The sequence below is a fragment of the Bos indicus x Bos taurus genome, chromosome 25, assembly GCF_003369695.1.
Source record: "Bos indicus x Bos taurus breed Angus x Brahman F1 hybrid chromosome 25, Bos_hybrid_MaternalHap_v2.0, whole genome shotgun sequence".
In the NCBI taxonomy this organism is placed as follows: Eukaryota; Metazoa; Chordata; class Mammalia; order Artiodactyla; family Bovidae; genus Bos; species Bos indicus x Bos taurus.
The window spans coordinates 375,180-394,172 of NC_040100.1; the positions used below are offsets into that span (position 1 = coordinate 375,180).

Genomic DNA, 18,993 nt, shown 5'->3' on the forward strand with positions numbered 1-18,993 from the left:
CCTCCGTTCCTGACCCGCCGCGCCCGGGTCTCCGGCTCCCCTCTCCACCAGTGCGTCCGCGCTCACAGGCCTCTGTGGGCAGCAGGTGACCGGGCTCTTTCCCTCCCACTGCAGCCATGAAGTCCGGCGGCACACAGCTCAAGCTCATCATGACCTTCCAGAACTACGGGCAGGCGCTGTTCAAACCCATGAAGTAAGTGCCGGGGCAGGGGGCGAGGGTCGTGAGGTTGCGTCTCAGCCACTCAGCCCTGGTCTCCTCACCAGAAGGCAGCCAGGCTCTGTGTGCATGGGCTCAGCTGTGCCCGTGAAGCTTTATTTCTGAAGCTAGCACGTCAGCTGATTTGACCCCTGATCCCTATTCCAGATAAAATAGAAACTGTGCTCCCAAAATCAAAAGGAAGCACTCAGTGGCATCTGAAAATTGTGGGGACGGTGGAGAAGGGACGTTTGGAAGGCAGACAGCCCCGGAGACTCAGCACGTGCATCTGTGGCCTGTGGTGTCCACCCTGGCGGTCCCGGGGCTTGGGTGTCTCCCGTGGGCTGTTCGGTTAGTTTCACATGGGCCATTTCTGTCCTGACGAGAGGGTTCATCGTGTTTAAAGCACAGGTTGCACCCCCAGGGGCCCATGAGGCCACTCTGTCAGTGTGGAAAGGAGTCCACGTTTCCTGTGGACTCGGGGAGACCTCTGGCTGACCGCTGCTCTATGACTGTGACGACCACCTGAGCTCACATGCCCCGTGCTCAGGAAGGGTGAGGTGGGCTTCACATGGGCCCCTCGGGCCCTGGAGGAGACGGAACTCCCTGGCACCGTGGGCACCTGCGTGCCCTCTCAGGCTGCAGCTTGAGTAGAGGGGCCCCTTCAGGCCCTCGGCGATGTGCTGGGGAGGAGGATGCTCTGGGCAGGGGCAGGCTCCTACACTCACTGCTGGCCCAGTGACCAGTGGGCCTGGCGCTCCCTGGCAGTCACAGAAATCCAGGACAAGAACCAAAACCCACCACGTCCTTGTCACCCCCTCAGCCGCACTTTGGGGCACAGGCCTCTCGTCTCCAAGATGCATCAAACACAGTCCAGCAGATCAACCCCGGGTGTGCGCAGAGCCACGAGGTGGGGAGGGGGGCACGCCTGGCCCTGGAGGACAGGAGTCCAGTGGTGCGGGCAGGGCAGCCTCTGCAGGGGCCCCGGGGCTCGGGGCTTTGTGTTGCTGGGACTCTGGCGGCCCGCCAGGGCGGTGGCTCTGGGCTCCGCACCTTGGCTTGGGGTGGGGGTAGGGGCTCTCGGGGGACTGTCCCGGTCAGTCCTCACCTTGGGCGTCCAGCCGTGCCGTGCGTGCCAGTGCCCTGGGGCCACGCCTGTGTCGAGGGCTTGCACACTGTGGTTTGGTGCTCACGCACGTCTGTGGGTTAGAGGACGTCACTGTTATCATTCTTCTGCCGCATAAAGATGCGGGAACCAGGGCTTGGCAAGGCGGTGCAGACCCCCCAAGGCTGGCCCAGACTCTGGAGCCTCCCAAGGCCAGGGCACCCAGCCTTGAGCCCCTCTCGGCCTACCCAGCCTCCCCCTACCGCGAGGTGACCGTCACCTCCGTGGTCACAGGAGGCGTGAGTGGCAGCCTCTGTGCCCTGGCAGCCGGGGCAGCCAGGGTCCGGAGGCCGTGTGGAAAGGCTGCAGAGTTCACACCTGCCCTGAACTCTCTGCCCTCAGCCTGTGTGTCCTAGGAAGGACGTCAAAGTTCCTGTTGGAGGGCCGCGCACAGAGGGACAGCCTAGGGCGTGGCCCATGTCCCATGGGCTGAGGCTGAGGCCGGGCTGAAGCGTGGAAACGGTGGGGAACCCCCCGGGGGCCGGGGAGGCTGAGGCCGGAGGACGGATGTGTGCACGGCCAGCCTCCCTGCACGCTGCACTCCCGGGCAGCTGGCCCTGGCCGCAGGGCAGGCTCTGCTAGGCTCACGCTGCTGACCTCATGCCCTGGCCAGCCCTCCTGCCACTCTGGCTGGCCTGGCCCAAGCCGACCCTGGCTCTGGGCTCTGACCCACCCCAAATCCGGCATCCACTGAGGTCTGGTCGCTGGCAGCCGCCACCCTCCCGATGACCCTGGGGCACACCGTTCCTGCCCCTGCGGCCGTGTTCTGAGCAGGAAAGCAGCTGTGGTTTCTGACCATAGCATTAAGAAAATAAATATGTGATTAATAATTCCCTTAAAAAAAAACCCAACTTTCTTCGGTGAGCTCGTAATAGCTCTGCAAGCTGAATGTTCTGAATTAATCAGGTGGTAGTTTTTCTCTGAGATCCTGAAGGACGTGTGCTGAGAGGACCCAGACAGGAGTGGTCCTGGGGCGGGAGGGGAGCCTGGCAGGGCTGCAGGCTGCGGTCCCCGTGGTGTGAGGGGGCCACTCATGGTCTAATGGGTATATTTTAATAGACGTTGAAAAATGGATAACTAGCACGTTGGCCTGTCAGTTGCTGGATAGTCTTGCTTTTAGTGTTAGAGTAAGATGTTTTAACACCTTTATCCACATACAATTCGCATAGAGCGCAATTCAGCCACTTGGAGTCTGTCACCCAGTAGCTCTCAGCACATTCACAGAACTGTGCGGCCGTCCCCACAGTGTTGAACTGCTCCGTTACTCCGGAAAGAAACCTTGTGAAGAGCTGCCCTTCCTCCAGGCCTGGACACCACTAGTCTGCTTCCCGTCTCCGTGGACTTGCCCGTCCTGGGATTTCACGTGGACAGCGTCAGTCACTGTTGGCCTCTGCATCTGCTTCTCTCGCAGAGCGCTGGGTGTTCAGGGTGCCCACAGCGTGGCGCGTACCTGAGCCTCCTTCCTTTCTGTGGCTGAACACTGGACAATGCTGCCTGGTGTGAGTGGGCCACGTTTTACTCGACTTAGTTGCTTTACTTTACTCTCGCCTGTCAACGGGTATTTGCCTCAGCTCCACTTCTCGAGTGCATGGGCGGCGTTGTGTGAGCATCTGTGTACAGGCCTCCACCTCTTTGGGTGAAGCTTGGGAGCGGCACTGCCGGGTCCAGAATAACGGTGCGGCTGCTGAGAAGCTGCAGCCGCCTCTCCCAGCGGCCGCCCTCCCCAGCGATCTCTGCAGGCTCCGCAGCCCTTGTCTTTATGGTCCTTGTTGATCCTCACCATCCTGGTGGGGGGTGGACGGTGTCTCTCTGCGGTTGTGACTCACAGTTCTCTCCGGACTGATGACTGTGAGCATCATCTCACGTCCTTGTTGGCCATTTGGATCTTCTTTGGAGAAGCGTCTGTTCAGGTCTTTGCCGCTTTCTGTTCAGTTGGTTGTCTTTCCGTTAGTAAGTTGCGAGAATTCTTATTTGGGTTCAAGGCCCTCATCACACACGGGAGTCTTCTGAGGCACAGGGTTCTCGTTTGGAGGACGTTGGATCCAACTATCGTGTTGCTGCCGCTCGTGCTCTGGTGTGGTATTTAAATTTTAATGTCAGAAGAAGTCCATGCTAGCTCGCAGCGGTGCTGGTGACGTGTGTGCCTAGATGGAAGCCCTGGTGTGTCCGCAGAGACAGGAGGCCTGGCAAGGCCATGCATGTGTGACCTCCAGTAAGTTCCTTCCCTCCCAGGGACTCAGTTTACCCAAATGTCAACGAGGGCATTGTAGGCAAAGGACTGAGGTCTAAACTCTACTGGACTGGCTTTAGGAGACAGGGCACCACGTTTATGAAAGGAAGCCGGGAGGGTTGGTGGTTTGGCGAAGCTGGGCGAGACTGCACAGATAAGCCAGAGTGTACATCAGATTTCACCATGCTTCTTAGTAAGGAAGCTTCCAGGCCTGCTCATGACACTGGCTGTGACCACCTCCTGGCATAAATGTATATTCAGCCACCGCACTCACACCGAGCCCAGCCCGGCCTCCTGCCAGGCTCAGGGGCAGGCTTGACTCAGGCCTGGTGCTCCTGCCTCTGAGGGCCTTGACCATGGGGTGCGGGGCCTGGTGCTCAGGCCTGGTCTGCAGGACGGATGGGGGAAGGAGGGCTGAACACGCGTGTGAACGTCAAGTGGGCATCACCCCAGGCCAGGAGTCCAGCCTGGAGGGGGTGACACATTCTAGGACTGGGTGGCCTCTGCAGGCTGGAGGAGCAGGGCCACTGTGTGGAGGACTACCATGTGGCTTTCTAAACTGAGATTAACTTAAACGAGATGAAGTTGCAGCCTAGTCTTTCGCCACACCTGGGCCATCAGGGGTTGCACGTGGCTGGTGGTGCCATGTTGGACATGCCCAGAGTCACAGAAAGTTCCCTGGGACAGAGCTTGTGGGGAGATGAGGCCAGGCAGCTGGAGAGAGGCAGGGGCCAGGCCCTGGCGGGCATCTGGACTGGATATGATCTCTTCCCGCGCTGTGCAGGGACAGAGCTGGGAGGGCGGGAGGGCTCCCCGGGAACAAGAGGTGAGGTGTGGGGTGAGGACGGGGACAAGCCTGGGTCCTAGAGACTCGTCGGGGCAGGGGGAGGCAGATGCCCTGGGCCCGGGGACAGACTTGCTGGGGCCGAGAGAGTGAAGGCTTCCGGCCTGGGGGACAGTGGCCAGGGGGCCCTGTCAGGGGTGTCCAGGCGGGCCAGGAGCATGGGGCAGGGCTGCATCGCAGAGGGCATCCTTTCTGTAAGACCTTGCAGCCCCCATGCCATCTGTGGGCTGCAGTCGCCTTCTGCTGCTTGAGGCTGGACAACAGGAAGCTTTGGGTCCCGGCCCTTCTGGGACTTATCTGTCTTCAGCCAGTGAGGCCGTGGGTTCGTACTGGTGGGGGTCTGGGAGCCACTGCAGCCCCCTCCCCAGGTCCGTCCTTCCTGACTGTCTGGGTGTCCTGAGGTTTTCAGTTTTGAGTTGTAGGCATTAGAAGGATGACAACGATTGAGTGAGCTGTTTAGGGTGCACAGCTGGACGCAGGCTGCAGACCCAGCTGCAGCTGTGCTTCTGCTCAGGTCGCTGGCCAGCAGAGACTCATCACTCCCCGCAGCCTGGCGAGGCTGCTTTGAAATCCCTGTCTCCACCAAAACAGCCGGGTGACCACCTGAGAGTTTGAAACCCAGAGCTACCACGCCCTCTGTGCTGCGTGTGGTTTGGGATCCAAAGCATGTTCAGATGCAGGGAGGGAAGGGAAGCACACGTCCCCCAGGTCGCTTTGAGGCAAGAATAACTCTAACAGCAAGGCGACACCCCCGGGACAGAGGGGCCTGCTGCTGGAACTCTGCAGACCCAGCCTTGCTCGCAAACCAGAAGAGAAAGAGAAAAGCCCCGTGGGCCAGGCTCAGGGAATCTGAAATGTGTCATTTCAAGTCTGGCTTAACGAGCACCTGTCATCCAGGGCTCGGGAGCTGGGGGGACAGTGGGAGGTGCCCCCAAGGAAGGCCCCAACCTGGCCTGGAGGCAGGTGGGGCTGAGGTCGTAGGTCCAGGAAAGGGCACCACGCCAGGCCTCATGGGCCAGACAGAGAGGCCACTGTTGCCTGTAGCCGTGGTTGTAGACAGGCAGGCTGAAACTCAGAGTGGCCGGGGACATGCCCGAGGGCACCAGCCAGCAGGAGGTGGAGCTGGAAAGACCACTGAGAGTGAGCGTCACTCAGTCGTGTCCAACTCTTTAGGGCCCCGTGGACTATACAGTCCATGGGATTTTCCAGGCCAGAATACTAGAGTGGGCGGCCATTCCCTTCTCCAGGGGATCTTCCCAACCCAGGGATCGAACCCAGGTCTCCTGCATTGCAGGTGGATTCTTTACCAGCTGAGCCACCAGGAAAGCCAGTGTGATGGAGTGGCCACTGCATGGTCCCTATTCAGATCTCAAAGCAGTGGCCACTGTGATCTTTGACGTCACTAACATGTAGGTTCCTTCCTGGCTCCTTAAGTGTAGTACAGTTCGATTGTAACCCCACCTGTCCACACCATGTGGGCATCAGGGCTGTTGTGGGGAGCCGTTACCGCTCGGGCCATGTGGGCATCGGGGCTGCCATGGGGAGCCGTTACCGCCCGGGCCATGTGGGCGTCGGGGCTACCATGGGGAGCCGTTACCGCCCGGGCCGCTCAAGGCATCGGGAAGCTTTTCTCGCTCCCAAGTCGGAGACCACGGTGCCGCCTCCCCAAAAGCTCCAGAGGGTCCCTCCTGCCTTTTCCCTCCTGAGTGTGGCGTCGAGTCTCGGCTCTGTGCCGTGGCCACGTCACCCGTGTTTCCACCTCCGTTCACGCGGCCTGTCCCGTGCATCCCAGTCCAGACCACCCTCTTCTTATGAGGACGTCGGGCACTGGATTCAGGACCAGCCCGATCCACGGGATCTTTTCCTAGTGAATCCCGTCTGCCACGTCCCTATTTCTGAGCAAGGCCACAGTTACAGGCTGGGTTAGGACTTGAGAAGACGGCGCAGCCCTCTCCCACACACAGGTGAGCCGAGCTCTGTGCTCACACCGCTGCCCGCATTGGTTTCCTCTGTATGTTGGACAGGGAGGGTGATTAGATCAAGGGCAAATGTCGTCAGTGCTCGTAAAACGCACCACAGCTTTAGCTTTACCAACGCTTTGAGTTCCCCACTGTCCCAACTTCTTAAAATATAGATTTGCATTGACTGGAGCGTTCATACAGAAATGCAGATGGTAAGCAGATCTTTGCAGCACAGGCAAGTAACCAGGTGCCCAGGTGCCCAGATCAGGAACAACGGGCAGCCCCCGGGCTCCCGTGACTCCTGCAGTTTCCGCCTCCCAGGGTGACCCCTGCCTTCCCGTTCCTGACACGGGAATCCTCACTGCCTTGCCCCCCTCCCTTGCTGCCGGTGGGTCTGTGAAATGCCTCCCCCAGTGCCCAGGCTGGATGCCAGTGCCCGTGATGGCGGTACACGCAGAGCCTGGACTGCTCACAGGCGGTGAACGACTTGCCCGCCTGGACCAGGCCAGGCCTAACCCATGTCTGGCCCGTGGAGCTCACTCCCTGCGTTTGCGGGCAGCAGCTCCCCTCTGTCCTGCCATGGGTGCCTTGGTCTGGAAGAAGCCCTATGGAGCCTGGCAGGGGAGGCATGTTGCTGCAGGCCCTGCAGGGACACACGCCCGCCGCTGCCCGCCGCGCGCGCTCCTTGTTCATGCTGCAGCTTGGTCTCTGTGAGGCTGCTGCGCTGGGCCAGGGTTTCCCGCTCCAGGGCCCATGCCCTCCCCGTCTCGAGCTCGTCAGGGTTCTACAGCCTCCGCTCCGGCCGGCAGAGGCAGGGACCCTGTCACTGACACGTCAGGTGGTTTTATTTTTATCACCAGCTCTCCTTCAAGGAGGAGGAAATTGAGGCTCCGAGGTCTAAATGTGAATCGGGAGTGGGCGGCGGGCCAGGCCTTGCTGGGGCCCGAGGGTCTGAGACGTCAGGTCCCTGCCTGTGGGGCACAGCCTGGCGGGGAGCCTGGACCCGGGGTCTCTGCTGGGGGTGGGGGGCGCCCATACCGCCCGCTCCTCAGGCGCCACGCATGAGGAGACTCTAGGTGTGCAGGCTCCTGTTACGAAGGAGAGGGTGTGTGCGCTCGAGAGCATGCGCGTGCGAGCCCCTCCCAGAGAATCCGGCCCTGAGCAGCTGTCAGGAGGCCCAAGGGGCACACACAGGCAGCCGCAGAAGCAGTGCAGGTGGGAGGCCGCCTCTCTTGGAGCTCAGCCTCCCCGCCCCCAGGCCGCGCTGTGCTCTGCCGGCCTGGCTGCCCTGCCTCAGCAGGCCGCTGGCACCCGGGTCCCCTTCCTGCATTTACCCCGGGGAGGCCCAGCCCCTGCCCTGGATGCCAGGCTGCCCGGAGCCCTGCGGTTTATCCGCAGCCTCAGTTGACCCCCATTGAGCCCTGGGTGCGGTGCTGTGGGGCTGCTATGTGACCTGTCCAGTGTCCCCGGGAAGCTGAGTCCAAGCGGAGGGCCCGCCTCGGGCCGCCCCACGGGTCCTAGTGGCTGGTCCAGCCCTTGTGCTGGGCGCTGCCATCCACGGGCTCGAGGGCCCGGGGCGACATCACTCCAGCTCCACTCACGCCTGCTGGCTCGCTGTGGGCCCAGACTGCGTAACTCAGGTGACAACAGGGGTCCACTGTCTTCTCCTGCTCCCACTGGGAATTTGGAGTGATTATTAAATCTGTAACCGTTGCAGGGAGGTTGGCAGGGAAGTAGCTACACAGAAAAAGCTTACCACAGCCTGCCGAGAGTGTGGTTCTGGCCCAGCCCCGCGTCGCCCCCGTCGAGCAGGTGGGGGCCGTGCTGTCTCCCAGGCCCCCAGCTCCTTCAGGACGCCCGCCCTCATGGGCCATGACACGTTTCCTTGGGAGCTTCTGGAAAAGATTATCCCCTTTGTTCAAATCAAAGCATCAAGTCATTCTTTCCGAAAACACCCTCCTGCACAGCAGGAGAGAGTCTCTTTGTGCTTCTCTCTGGTGTTCGGGTCTCGGCTCTGCTCCCTGGGGGTCGTCGCTGTGCTGTCGTGAAAGGGGCAGAAGATGAAAAGGAGGGAAGAAACTCCTGTCACAGTTCCCTCGTGCTGGGAAAGAGGCCACATTGGGGGTCTCAAGAGTCGTTTGATCAGCTAGTTGTTTTTTATGCCCCAAAAGGAAATATTGCAGACCCGAGCTCTTAAAAAGCCTTAAGAATGAGCCAGAATCTATTCCCTATGCTGGGGAGGAAAAACATCATAGCAGGCACCTTGGTGCTAAATACTTACTCCACAGTGTAGTAGATTAGGGGCATCTTTTCTTACCTTGAATAAAAAGATGAGGAACAGGGGCTTAAATACAGGAAGAAAAGAACTGGGGGCCTGTGTGCACGGTTGCCGGGGATAGCACTCATTTCCACTCTAATTCTATTCCTTAGTCACATCCTCAAACCCCAGACGAGCTGGCAGAACAGTATTTAGAGCAGAGTAGAGCTTCCACTTCCAAGCAAACCTACCCCCCATCCCCACCCCTTTGCTTTGGAAAGTGAGTGTCACTACAGCTCCTTTTAATGGAAGCGATGTCAGGCACGCTTTACAGTTACAGACCTTTGAACTGTTTTCAGATTGGTTTGCATGAAATCCACCTTAAGACACTTGAGTGTCTTATGAGTTAATTATTTTACCCAACCACGAGTGAGCGTCTTGTCCCGTGTCCCACTTTGAAGAGCTATCTCTTGGAGACCCTGGGAGGGGAGCGGGGATTGGCGGGGGTGAAAGCCCCTTGGGACCCCGAGGGCGGCCAGTCAGCGCTGGTCCCTGACACTCCGGCCACGTGGCCTGCGGGGGCCGGCTGCTCTGTGCCTGACTCCCGTCCTCAGGTTGGTCATCCTGAGGCCAGCGGCCTCCAGGAAAATCCTCCCGACAGGGAGATAGGATGGTAGGAGTGGAGCGCGGATGCCCGAGGTTCTGAGTAAGACAAGTGCGTTCTCCCAAACAGACCCCCACCCCCACAGGGGCCAGAATTAGCAGGAGCTTCTGAGGGAGCGACCTGCCCGCCCGCCCCAAGCATCTGCCACTGAAAACCTGATATTAAACAGCTTAATATATCTCCTTAATGACAAGGTGGCTGCCTTCTGCTGTGTGAGTGGCAGGGAGGCTCGGGACAGGAAGGCTGGTTTCTGCTCCCTCGCCCACCTGGTGCGTCTGGCAAGAAGCAAGGTCTCCCCATGGGCTTTGCCCCCATCGGGAGGCGGAGCCTCGTCCCCGAGGCGGCCTCTGCCCCAGGGTACCACCTGGTCAGCAGCAGGGTCTTCACGGAAGTGGCGGGGTCAGGGCCCGAGGTCGAGGCGGTCACCTGGACTCCTGAGCAGACTTGCCGTGCAGTTGTGTGTGTCCTTTGGAGACGAGAAACCAGAGGAGGGATGTGGTGACGGAGGCCGACCTGGGACCCAAGAAAGCCGGGCGGCCCGGAGCGGTTCCACCCCGGAGACACCTGGGTGGGGCCGGGCGGGCCGGAGCGCTCCGCACCCACGAGAGAGCCAGGCGGGGCCAGGGCGGTCCGCGCCCCCGAGAAACCTAGATGGGGCCGGGCGGGCCGGAGCGCTCCACACCCCCGAGAGAGCCAGGTGGGGCCAGGCGGGGCCGGAGCGCTCCACACCCCCGAGAGAGCCAGGCGGGGCCAGGGCGGTCCGCGCCCCCGAGAAACCTAGATGGGGCAGGGGTGGTCCGCGCCCCCGAGAAACCTAGATGGGGCCTGGGCGGTCCGCACCCCCGAGAGAGCCAGACGGGGCCAGGGCGCTCCGCAACCCCGAGAGAGCCAGGCGGGGCCGGAGCGGTCCGCGTCCCCGAGAGAGCCAGGCAGGGCCAGGGTGGTCCGCGCCCCCGAGAAACCTAGATGGGGCAGGGGTGGTCCGCGCCCCCGAGAAACCTAGATGGGGCCGGGCGGGGCCGGAGTGCTCCGCAACCCCGAGAGAGCCAGGCGGGGCCGGGGCCGTCAGCACCCCCGAGAGAGCCAGACGGGGCCAGGGCGGTCCGCGCCCCCGAGAAACCTAGATGGGGCCGGGGCGGTCCCCACCCCCGAGAAAGCTAGAAGTCTTGGACGGGGCAGAGCGGTCCACGCTCCCAAAGTGGAACGGGGCTGGAGTGATCCGCACCGCAGTCCATGGTGGGCTGTGACCTACCCAGGCCCTGGTTTTGGGTCCTGGTCCCCAGAACTGCAGGACACGGACCCCCCTCCCCGTGGCCCCAGCACCTGAAAGGAAGAGGGGACCTCCCCAGAGGCGGTGGGGAGACAGGAGCTGCTGGGCTCTGCGGTCTGTGGCCTCCCCCCACCCTGCCACCTCACCCGGAAGGGGATCCAGTCAGACTGCCTGCCCGTGAGCCCTGGCCGTGCGAGCCTGTGGGCACAGCCCTGGCAGCAGCGCCGGGCACTGGAGAGTTCTGCGGAGGCGGAGCTGTCGTTTGCTCAACAACTACAGAAGGGACTCGGGGGCCGGGGGAGGCCCGTGGGAGCCCCGTGCTGTCTGTGCCCCGGGCGAGTGGGCCCTGCAGGGGCGGCTCCCTGCCCTGGGATGCCGTGTCCCCGCCCGACGCGCTGCAGACCCCTCTGCCTGGGCCTCAGCTTCCGGCCTGAGTTCAGGCACTCGGGGCCCTCAGCGCAGACGGGACATAGGAAGGCCGTGTGACAGCTGTGTGTGCCCTGAGCGGTTGCACAGTGCTCTTTTTCCAGAGTTTGACCTGATGATTAGCTGCCTTCTCTCCCGCTCACCGCGTGGGAGTGCGTGGCCCCGTCCCACTCTGCACGGGCTGGCGGGGTGGGGCCGGGGGCTGTGGGGCTTTGCTCCCCCTGCAGGCATCCCCCCTGAGCCATCGCACCTGCCACACTTCAGAGGGCATCAGGGGCGCATCCGCTCCGTCAGCCTGGTGGGGGCGGCAGCCAGGGTGGGCCTGGGTGGGCAGAGCTTCCCCGCCAGTGTTCCTCCCAGATGTCCAGTGCAGAGGGGCCCCCTCCGCCCAGTGCAGCCCCAGCCTCCGTCTCAGACCCGGGCCCCGTGGGCTGAAGCAGGGCCTCGGACCCAGCGCTGGGCCCTGCACTGGGGCCCCTCTGTTCGCGAGCTGGACCCCCTCACTGTGTCCTTGTCTACAGGGTGGGGGACACTTCACGTCACAACCCAGGGAGTGTGCACACAGAAAGCGCTCAGCAGGGCACTCTGCTCGGAGGAAGAGCCAGTTAGATGTTGGCTTTTGTTCCTTCACAGATTTTGGTCATAAGCTGCCAATTTACTCTATTTTTAACCAAAGCAAAAGTTCTCTGTTTTCCCACAAGTTGAGGAAGGCTGAGATGCTGACGGTAACAGTGGGAATAGTCAGGGGGCTGCTCCTCTGCAGAGGGGACGGTGGTCCGGCAGCAGCTCTGGGGGGGCACCATGGTGAAGCCCTGTGGGGGCTGGGGCAGCACCTCGAAGAGACTAGATGCACCTCCTGGGAGGCACGTCCTCCCCTGGGAGCCAGGACCTTTCTTCGGGACATGGGGACGGTTTTTGCTGCCAACCCTCTGGGGCTGTGGCCCCTTCTCCTCTGTGAGCAGACACCTGACCAAGTGGCTGGAGGCCAGCACCCTCGAGCCTCACTGTGCCGGGAGGTGGTTCTGATCCTGGTAGATTCTGATTTTCAGGCCCCACAACTGGAGCCGTGTCTGACTTTGGGAGCCCAAAAGAAAGCCTCTGACTGGGTCAGACACGCAGTTCCTGGCCAGGGCCTGCCATTTCCAGATGTGTGTTTCTGCAGACGACCTGTGTCATTAAAACAAGGACAGGGGATGTCCCTGGCAGTTGAGTGGTTAGGACTCCATGCTCCCAGGGAAGGGGGTTCGATCCCTGCTTGGGGAACTAAGATCTCTGCCTCTCAGCCCCAAATCAAAAATGACCAGAAAACAGGGACAAGGATCAGAGCCTTGCGAGGCTGCCCCAGGATGAATCGTGCAGCCCAAGGAGGGCCCGCGAGGCTTCTGTGGAAACAGAGGCGCCTTCTCTCAGAACCTTCTGCGTCATTTCTTAAAAGTGTGGTGGTTTCAGCATGACCAGTTCTGGAGGAGACAGACTGGATTGCACAACCTTTCCAAGGTTGCTAAACCCCGGTGCCCTTTGTGCTGCTGTGGTGTTGCCAGAGATTCTGCATTCGCTTCCTGGTGCTGCTGTAGAAAGCGATATAGGGCCAGATTCAGACTGAAATTGAAGAAAGTAGGGAAAACCACTAGACCATTCAGGTATGACCTAAATCAAATCCCTTATGATTATACAGTGGAAGTGAGAAATAGATTTAAGGGCCTAGATCTGATAGACAGAGTGCCTGATGAACTATGGGATGAGGTTCGTGACATTGTACAGGAGACAGGGATCAAGACCATCCCCATGGAAAAGAAATGCAAAAAAGCAAAATGGCTGTCTGGGGAGGCCTTACAAATAGCTGTGAAAAGAAGAGAAGTGAAAAGCAAAGAAGAAAAGGAAAGATATAAGCATCTGAATGCAGAGTTCCAAAGAATAGCAAAGAGAGATAAGAAAGCCTTCTTCAGCGATCAATGCAAAGACATAGAGGAAAACAACAGAATGGGAAAGACTAGGGATCTCTTCAAGAAAATCAGAGATACCAAAGGAACATTTCATGCAAAGATGGGCTCGATAAAGGACAGAAATGGTATGGACCTAACAGAAGCAGAAGATATTAAGAAGAGATGGCAAGAATACACAGAAGAACTGTACAAAAAAGATCTTCATGACCCAGATAATCACGATGGTGTGATCACTGACCTAGAGCCAGACATCCTGGAATGCGAAGTCAAGTGGGCCTTAGAAACCATCACTACGAACAAAGCTAGTGGAGGTGATGGAATTCCAGTTGAGCTATTCCAAATCCTGAAAGATGATGCTGTGAAAGTGCTGCACTCAATATGCCAGCAAATTTGGAAAACTCAGCAGTGGGCACAGGACTGGAAAAGGTCAGTTTTCATTCTAATCCCAAAGAAAAGCAATGCCAAAGAATGCTCAAACTACCACACAATTGCACTCATCTCACACGCTAGTAAAGTAATGCTCAAAATTCTCCAAGCCAGGCTTCAGCAATATGTGAACCATGAACTTCCTGATGTTCAAGCTGGTTTTAGAAAAGGCAGAGGAACCAGAGATCAAATTGCCAACATCCGCTGGATCATGGAAAAAGCAAGAGAGTTCCAGAAAAACATCTATTTCTGCTTTATTGACTATGCCAAAGCCTTTCACTGTGTGGATCACAATCAACTGTGGAAAATTCTGAAAGACATGGGAATACCAGACCACCTGATCTACCTCTTGAGAAATCTGTATGTAGGTCAGGAAGCAACAGTTAGAACTGGACATAGACCAACAGACTGGTTCCAAATAGGAAAAGGAGTACATCAAGGCTGTATATTGTCACCCTGCTTATTTAACTTCTACGCAGAGTACATCATGAGAAACGCTGGACTGGAAGAAACACAAGCTGGAATCAAGATTGCCGGGAGAAATATCAATCACCTCAGATATGCAGATGACACCACCCTTATGGCAGAAAGTGAAGAGGAACTCAAAAGCCTCTTGATGAAAGTGAAAGTGGAGAGTGAAAAAGTTGGCTTAAAGCTCAACATTCAGAAAACGAAGATCATGGCATCCGGTCCCATCACTTCATGGGAAATAGATGGGGAAACAATGGAAACAGTGTCAGACTTTATTTTGGGGGGCTCCCAAATCACTGCAGATGGTGACTGCAGCCATGAAATGAAAAGACGCTTACTCCTTGGAAGGAAAGTTATCACCAACCTAGATAGCATATTCCAAAGCAGAGACATTACTTTGCCAACAAAGGTTCGTCTAGTCAAGGCTGTGGTTTTTCCAGTGGTCATGTATGGATGTGAGAGTTGGACTGTGAAGAAGGCTGAGCACCGAAGAATTGATGCTTTTGAACTGTGGTGTTGGAGAAGACTCGAGAGTCCCTTGGACTGCAAGGAGATCCAACCAGTCCATTCTGAAGGAGATCAGCCCTGGGTGTTCTTTGGAAGGACTGATGCTAAAGCTGAAACTCCAGTACTTTGGCCACCTCATGCAAAGAGTTGACTCATTGGAAAAGACTCTGATGCTGGGAGGGATTGGGGGCAGGAGGAGAAGGGGATGACAGAGGATGAGATGGCTGGATGGCATTGCTGACTCGATGGACATGAGTCTGAGTGAACTCCAGGAGTTGGTGATGGACAGGGAGGCCTAGTGTGCTGCGATTCATGGGGTCGCAGAGTCAGACATGACTGAGCGACTGATCTGATCTGAACGCCACACAGCCCTAGTCTCTTATGGTTCTGGAGGTCTGAATGTGAAATGGATCTGTGGGCTTCCAGAGACTCTGGAGGGAGTTGGCTTTCTGCTGAGGGATGCTGGAGAAGGCAACAGATCCCCTCCCAGAGCCTCTGTCTTCAAAGCCGTCAGTGTTGCCTCTCCTGCCTTCAAGTCTCCCTGCGCCTCCCTCTTTTAAGGACACTTTTGATGATGTTGGGTCCATGGAGATAATCTAGGATAATCTGTGCATCTCAAGATCCTTAACTAGATCACATATGCAGAGTTCCTCTTTCCATTTAAGGTAGTATATTCATAGGTTCTAGGGATTTCAATCACAGATTTCCTGGGGGAGGTCAGCATAGTAGTCAGTCTCACTTTAGTCTGAACAACCACAATCGGGTATTATTGTGCTTTCTTCTGAGCTCAGGGAAGTCCCTCTAAAGGAAGGGGCTTGGCTGTGGTCCTCTGGAGAGGCAGGAGAGAGGGGCACGCATGCGGCCACCAGAACACTGGCTGGGTTTCACAGGCCTGGGGTTTGAAGGTATCGGGGTGCCCTGCAGAGCCTGCTGTCTGGTGGCCTTGGGGCTTCTGAGCCAGGAGGCATGTGACATTCTAAGGCCTCCTCATTTCCACCAGCTTCTGCCTGTCTGCCCCTTCTCACCCCAGTCACCACTGCCAAGGCCCTCTTTCACTCCAGCGGCCACCTAAGCCCATGGTTTGCCTTATTCCCCAGTTGCTGACCAAGAAGTCAGCCTTAAAGCTTTTCATTTCTCTGCTGCGCAGGCCCCAGGCCAGGGTGCCAGGCTGACCTCCGAGGTAGTGTGGGGGCTCCAGGTGCTGACTGCTGTCCGTGGGGGTGGGCCCCGGGAGGCTCCTCTGGCCCCTGGTCCCGGGTCCCTTAGCAGAGGAGGACCGCACACCTGAGCTCCAGGGAACGCTGATCTCCACCCCCGACTCAGGGTGAGGCCCGGGTGCCCAGCCAGCCCCCACTCCGACAGCACCTCCTGTTCACATCCGCATGCTCCCCTTCCGAGGAAAAGGCCTGTGATGGGCCTCGCCCCACGACCCCCCTCCCACACCTGAAGGAAGGAGAGGCTGCCAGGCGACCTGGTTCAGCTGAGTTCACTCTCCCGCCCAGTGCACTGGGCTCAGTACTTTTCCAAAGCACCTGCTGCTCCCCAGCGCAACCCAGGAAGTGGCAGAAGAGTGGGCAGACAGGCGAGGAAAGAAGTCCTATTCTCCCCAGAGGGGCCAGTGCCCTGGGCCCGGCTTCCCACGGACACTCCCAGGTCGTGCCCGGCTCAGCAGCGGGGCCCTGGACACGCCAGCATCCACCACCCACCCTCCACACACACGCACAGCCCTGAACCCTGCGATGTCCTCTCAGGCTTGGGCTGCTGGAAAGGGCATCCAACAGTGGGTAAGCAGAGCTGCCTTCCTGTGGATGGCCCAGGGACGGAGGTCACCGGAAAACCCCGAGGTGGGAGATGGGAAGGAACAAGGAACTGTTCTGGAACCTGGTCACAGAGCCTCCAGGAAGTGTCTGGTCTTCTCCCAGAGCCGCAGGCTCAGAGCCACCTGCGTTGCAGGTGACCTCACTGGGGTGAGCCAAGGTCAAGGAGAGGGGACAAAGGCTAAAGCGGTGGTGGTGGTGGCGACTGAGGTCGGAGGCCCTGCTGAACCGCGCCGGGCTGCGGAGGGCAGTGCAGGCCGCTCTCAGCAGAGTTGGTGACCGCAGCCCTGGAGCGGGGTGGGGGGCCCCGGGACGGGGTCTGAGGGCCCACTGCAGCCCATGTTTGTAAAGGGCTCTGTTTGGAGGGCTCTGCGCCACAGGCTGGCAGTGAGTTCTGACGTACTTTCCAACAAAAATAATTCTTAATTCCACAACAGACTGAAAAAATAAAAGGCCAGGGACGTGTGGGGTGGGGTTTGCAGGCGACTGGAAGACGCCGCCTCTCGGAGGGGGCCATCCTGGGGTCTGCATGCTCCAGGCACACAGAGGGTCTGCAGAAAAGAAACCTGGTATAATCTGCACCACCCCGTTTCCAGTTAAACTCTGGAGAACCAGTGCTGTGTAGACAATGCTCGGCTCAACCAGGGACTTGAGTCAGCCACCACTGTCAGCCTCAGAAATGCCCAGCCCGCCAGCAGCTGCAGACACAGGGCCGTGGGCGGCTTCCAGTAAGGGAGCCGCGCTTATTTGGTTTGAACCACAGCATCTTCTGAAAAAAACTGGCTTGCCAGCATTTAAAATCAGGATATTCCACCAAGAAACGCGGACTCAGTCTCCATGAAGTCTCAGGATCTTCGCTAGTGTGGCCCTCCCTTCCGCTGGGCACCCTGCAGCCTGCGCCCCGCGTGCCAGCCCCCTCCAGGGTCTGTGACGGAGAAAGCCGCACCTGGGGACGAGGAGGCCTGCGCCTGGGCCACCAGCAGCCGTCCCGGGGGTGCGCTGTGCAGCTCACAAGGGGCCCGGGGCAAGGCCAGGCCGCCCCAGCCAGAGTCCTGTCCTGGCCAGTGTCACCCCTGCCGGAACTGTGGGCAGTGGTCTGTTGCCAGTCACAGGCTGGTTCCTGGAAAGGCTGATTCAGGTGACATTCAGGGAAGCCAGGAGGAAGGGGTGTGTCCTGCCAGGCGCTCTGAGAGCACAGGGAGCGAGGGGCCACCAGTGGGCTTGCGCCCTGCCGGCCTGAGCCTCACATCCTGAGGGTGGCCGTGTGGTCCCAGCACCTGCGCGCGTGTGGCTGGCAGTGCTGTCGGCCGGCACGGGCGTCGGACGCTCCAGGGGCTCTGGCTGAGCCCTGCTGCGTACTGGGGAGGAAGGCCTCGGACAGGGGAGCAGGCTGGGAAGCGTCACCTGGAAAATGCGCTGCGTCTCCTGGGCTGGCGCATTCCAGCCCCACCTCGGCCTCCGCCCTGAGGGGAGGTGTGCCGTGCGCCAGGCCACAGGAGGCCCGAGTTCTGGATCTGTGTTCCCAGCTTGGGGAAACGTCGCGACCTTTGCAGATTCTTGAGTTTGAGGGCTGCGCTTCCTCCTGGGTGGTGCTTCCTGGAGAGAGGGTCCTGGTGGTGGAAGCGGGCCCGGAGCAGACCTGGATCTCATCCAGGGAGGGTGCGTGCTCCTGCTCGGCCTCAGACATGTGCTCCACATGTGAGGTCAAACACCGGCCATCACTGTGTTTGCAGGATGACTGACGTTCGCAGGGTGACGTCTGCCCTTCAACGCTGTCCTGCATGTGGTCTCCTGCACATGGCTGGGTGGGGGGCTGTCTGCTGCTCACGGGGGTGCCCAGGACATCAGAGCCATGGGCTCCTGGAGCTCCTCAGTCCTCCCGTCTCGGGGGGACGTGGGGCCCAGGCAGGGCCAGGCTCTGCTCCCCTCACCACACGCGCCCATGGAGACTGGGCGGCCGGCCCAGCGGGGCTTCCCAGGGGCCCGGGGGATGGGGGATGTGAGGGATGGGGGTGGCCATGCTCGCTGTGGTTCAGGGGAGGCTTGGGAAAGGAGCCACCTCCGAGGAAGAGGCAACAGATTGCAGTGAGAGCTCAGCCGGCAGGTCTCACACGCGCACGACACGGTGTCCGCTGTGACCCCCATGGGCCGGGCTGCAGGCCTTGTCAGCTCTCAGGGTGCTCACGTGCCCCGTGGGCCAGGCTGCAGGCCTTGTCAGCTCTCAGGGTGCTCACGTGCCCCGTGGGCCGGGCTGCAGGCCTTGTCAGGTCTCAGGGTGCTCACGTGTGCTCTGTAGGACTTTTACCCAAACGCCGAATTCCTTTGACTGAGGACTGAATTTCTGAAGACTCCTTTTATGCTGGGAGCTGCAGGCTGGTGGGGACAGGAGGCTGACTGAGCTTGGGGAGACTCCAGGAAGGTGGGACAGCAGAGCGGACACCTCGGAGCAGGGCCCTCCCCATGACTACGTTTAACACTCACTCCCAGGGTTCCTGAGAGCCTGACAATCAGCTCCTCGGAGCTGGCACGAGCCGTGCACCTTCCACTGGGAGGATTTCTCCCTGAAAACTGCTTCAGCCTTGTCCTGTTCTTTCCAGGCAAACAAGGGAGCAGGAGACGCCTCCCGACTTCTTTTACTTCTCCGACTATGAGAGGCATAATGCGGAGATCGCCGCCTTCCACCTGGACAGGTGAGTCCCCTGCGGGCGCCCCGCATCATCGTCGTCCCCCCGCAGGCGCCCCGCGTCATCGCCACCACAGGCGTGGGCTGCTGTGAGCTGGCTGTCAGGAATCGGGGCCAGGAGACTTGGGGCGTC

At 59.4% G+C, this 18,993-nt stretch overlaps 1 protein-coding gene across 1 annotated transcript in view; it reads left to right on the forward strand.

Moving 5' to 3' along the window:
• Positions 1-18,993, forward strand: part of FAM20C (FAM20C, golgi associated secretory pathway kinase) — a 34,961-nt gene that overhangs the window by 7,754 nt on the left and 8,214 nt on the right. Inside the window, exons 3-4 of the mRNA XM_027526573.1 lie at positions 115-193; positions 18,775-18,867. Of these exons, the coding sequence (XP_027382374.1) occupies positions 115-193; positions 18,775-18,867 (172 nt within the window). The remainder of the gene's footprint in view (positions 1-114; positions 194-18,774; positions 18,868-18,993) is intronic.